General features: G+C 40.3%; 1 protein-coding gene across 1 annotated transcript in view; it reads left to right on the top strand.

Moving 5' to 3' along the window:
• Positions 1 to 2,886, top strand: part of reps1 (RALBP1 associated Eps domain containing 1) — a 10,080-nt gene continuing 7,194 nt past the window's right edge. Inside the window, exons 1-3 of the mRNA XM_046060291.1 lie at positions 1 to 143; positions 582 to 662; positions 2,161 to 2,248. Of these exons, the coding sequence (XP_045916247.1) occupies positions 96 to 143; positions 582 to 662; positions 2,161 to 2,248 (217 nt within the window). The 5' untranslated portion in view covers positions 1 to 95. The remainder of the gene's footprint in view (positions 144 to 581; positions 663 to 2,160; positions 2,249 to 2,886) is intronic.

The following is a 2,886-nucleotide window of genomic DNA, read 5'->3' as shown; positions in this document are numbered from 1 at the left end:
TGTGTAATATTTCATGTTCAGAGGTCCCGGAGTCGACTGCTGACGTTGGATACTCGGGCTCCCCAGTGGAGGTCACACCCAACAAATCTCCCTCCATGCCTTCACTCAACCAGGCCTGGCCAGAGATGAACCAGAGCAATGAGGTTCCCACATGCACACGACACACACAATAACTCATTGTATTTTCACACATCTTTTAAGCTCTACATTTGTTTGTTTTTGCTGTGTTTTGCATTTGTTTCATCATAATTAATTGCTCGTGGTTAATTAGGTGAATTTGCTTTATCTTTATCCATCCATCATGACTACATCGCCACTTCATCCTGTTCATTAGCAAACATAATTACTGATAATTCAGCACCTCTTCTTCCACTTCCTGGACTGTGGTGGTAGCCTGCTGTTCTGTATGAAAGTCGGAGATGTCTGTTTTGTTTCCCACTGATGTGGCCGCATCACCACGCCGCCTGCCGATGACTGATGATGTCCCGTCATGGTAGAGGCTCAGGCTGATGATGGAAATGTGTGATGTCACTGCACTGGCTGACTGATGTTTTTTCTCACTGTCTGTCTGTCTCCTGCAGCAGTGGGAGACGTTTAGCGAGCGCTCCTCCAGCTCACAAACTCTGACCCAATTTGACTCTAACATTGCACCAGCTGACCCTGTAAGTCAATCACTTAGTATGCATGGTTTCACCATTAATGGACAGACATTAACCCTCTATGGATCTCTGTGCATTCTCTCTTGCTCTGTCTCTGCTCTGTCTCTCTCTCTCTCTCTCTCTCTCTCTCTTGCTGTGTCACTCTTGTCGCATGAAGTTCTTTCAAAGTGCAGTCTGCTGCATCAGCAGTGGCCGGTGTGTGTTGTGATTTGGCTGGCTTAGCTTCTATTGGACATCACCTTTTTTTTCCTACAGTGACATCCACCAATCACTATTGCTTTTGCAGATTGTTCCATATATGGTCAATACTGTAAGTACTTTTGAATGTGTAAAACTGCGTGGTGTTTCGGTCATTTACTGTTGGAACTGTCCAAGTCCTTTGAATTTCCTTTCCTTACAGCAATAACTGGCTCATGAAAAGCTCTGCACAAATAATCTGACGAAAGTGCAGTAACACAGTTTGCTTTATTGCAAGCGTGTGCATCTTTTTTTGATTGCTTTTAGGTGCGCTGAAATTCTGGGCATTAACCCTACCAGAAATCATTGAGTAGGACCTGCATAGTGACACAAAAGTACCCCTAAATTTTTTTAATGTCCTTTTTTCAGCCCTCCCAATTTGGAATGACAATAATAAGCTGCTTTTAATGAAATATCACAGGTAGTAGTTTACTAAGAGGGTGTAATGTGCACAGAGGCTGTGGAAGAATCTATACTGCATTATACAAAAAATTAAGTATGTTCTTAAAGTATCAAAAATAAAAGCATTCATAATGCAGAAAAATAGCTCATGGGCAATTGTTAAATTATTATATATATTATAATTGGATTATTATTACTGACGCTATAGTCATAGTGAGCAGCATTTTACTGTTGTAGCTGGTCGATGTAGAGACAATTGAAACAATTTAAGACACTATTGGGTTGTTCAGTTTATAACAATGTGTCAAATTTTATATACTCATCTTATGTTTTGTATGTAATATCTTAATCTTTCAAGTAAATAGTAACTACAGCTGTCAAATTATTAAAGTGGAGTAAAAGTATAAAGTAGCATAAAATGGAAATACTCAAGTAAAGTACAAGTGCCTCAAATTTGTACTTAAGTAAAGTACTTTTATTAACCAACTCAGCCCAACTGACAGAAGATGCCGTGTTCAGAGACCTGTCGTCTTGCTAACAGTTTAAAAAGCAGCCCTCTTATATCACAATATTTCAATTAGAATATTCAGAAAAGTTATGTTGTCAGTATTATATGTCTTCTCTTGAAATAATGAATATTGAAAATTGTGAAAATGGGCCAATCCAAAAACAATCACAAAGTCTCTTTGTTTGCGTTTGATACACAAGGCTGTTTTGTGCGTAAAACCAAATGAATTAACAGATGGAGGAAAAGGCCTGACAAAGTAAACGGATGATGTTCCTTCTCTTTCTGTGAAACCTGTTTCTCTTCCTTCATAAATCTGTCTGTCTCACCTCTTGACCCTTTTTATCTGTCCTTCAGGACACGGCCATTGTCCACCCAGTTCCCATCCGGATGACACCTAGTAAGATCCACATGCAGGAGATGGAGCTGAAGAGGACTGGCAGTGGTGAGACATCATCATTTACAGTTATATAAATATACAATGTAATCAGTTTCTGTCATTATGTGTGTTTTATGGACCGCATGAGACCGTATGAGAGTGCATGTTTACCTGGCCCAGAACATTGTGTCCCCTTAATGAGTTTGCAATGTGGTGCGGTCCACACATGACTTACGTGAATGACTAATCATTCATGCAGCACACCTGGACACACCACCGCTCACTGAACAGATCTCTACCTCACTGCCACAAACAACTGTCTCCACCTGCTGGCATGTAAAACTGTCTGCTCCCAGCACTGTTCCAAAGACTTCTATTCCTGTCATCATCACGCATAGACCAGTAAACCGAAAGGTGCACATCCCACTCAGAAATATTAGTAATCTCTTAAGGATTAGGACAACTGCACCAACTCCAGCACCCAGAACAAACTCATTTAAAATGGCTTTCTTCAATGTGAGATCTCTGTCAAGTAAGACTTTTATCTTAAATGATTTTATCTTGTCTGCAAATCTAGATTTTATGTTTTTAACTGAATCATGGTTGCAAATGAATGACTATAGCCAGCTAGCTGAACTGCGTCCGCCTCAATATGATTGTTTTAGTCATCCGAGGGTCAGTGGTCGTGGTGGTGGGCTAGTGAG

The sequence above is a fragment of the Micropterus dolomieu genome, linkage group LG10, assembly GCF_021292245.1.
Source record: "Micropterus dolomieu isolate WLL.071019.BEF.003 ecotype Adirondacks linkage group LG10, ASM2129224v1, whole genome shotgun sequence".
In the NCBI taxonomy this organism is placed as follows: Eukaryota; Metazoa; Chordata; class Actinopteri; order Centrarchiformes; family Centrarchidae; genus Micropterus; species Micropterus dolomieu.
The sequence above is the reverse complement of the archived record's forward strand: the minus strand, read 5'-3'. Positions and strand labels throughout refer to the sequence as shown.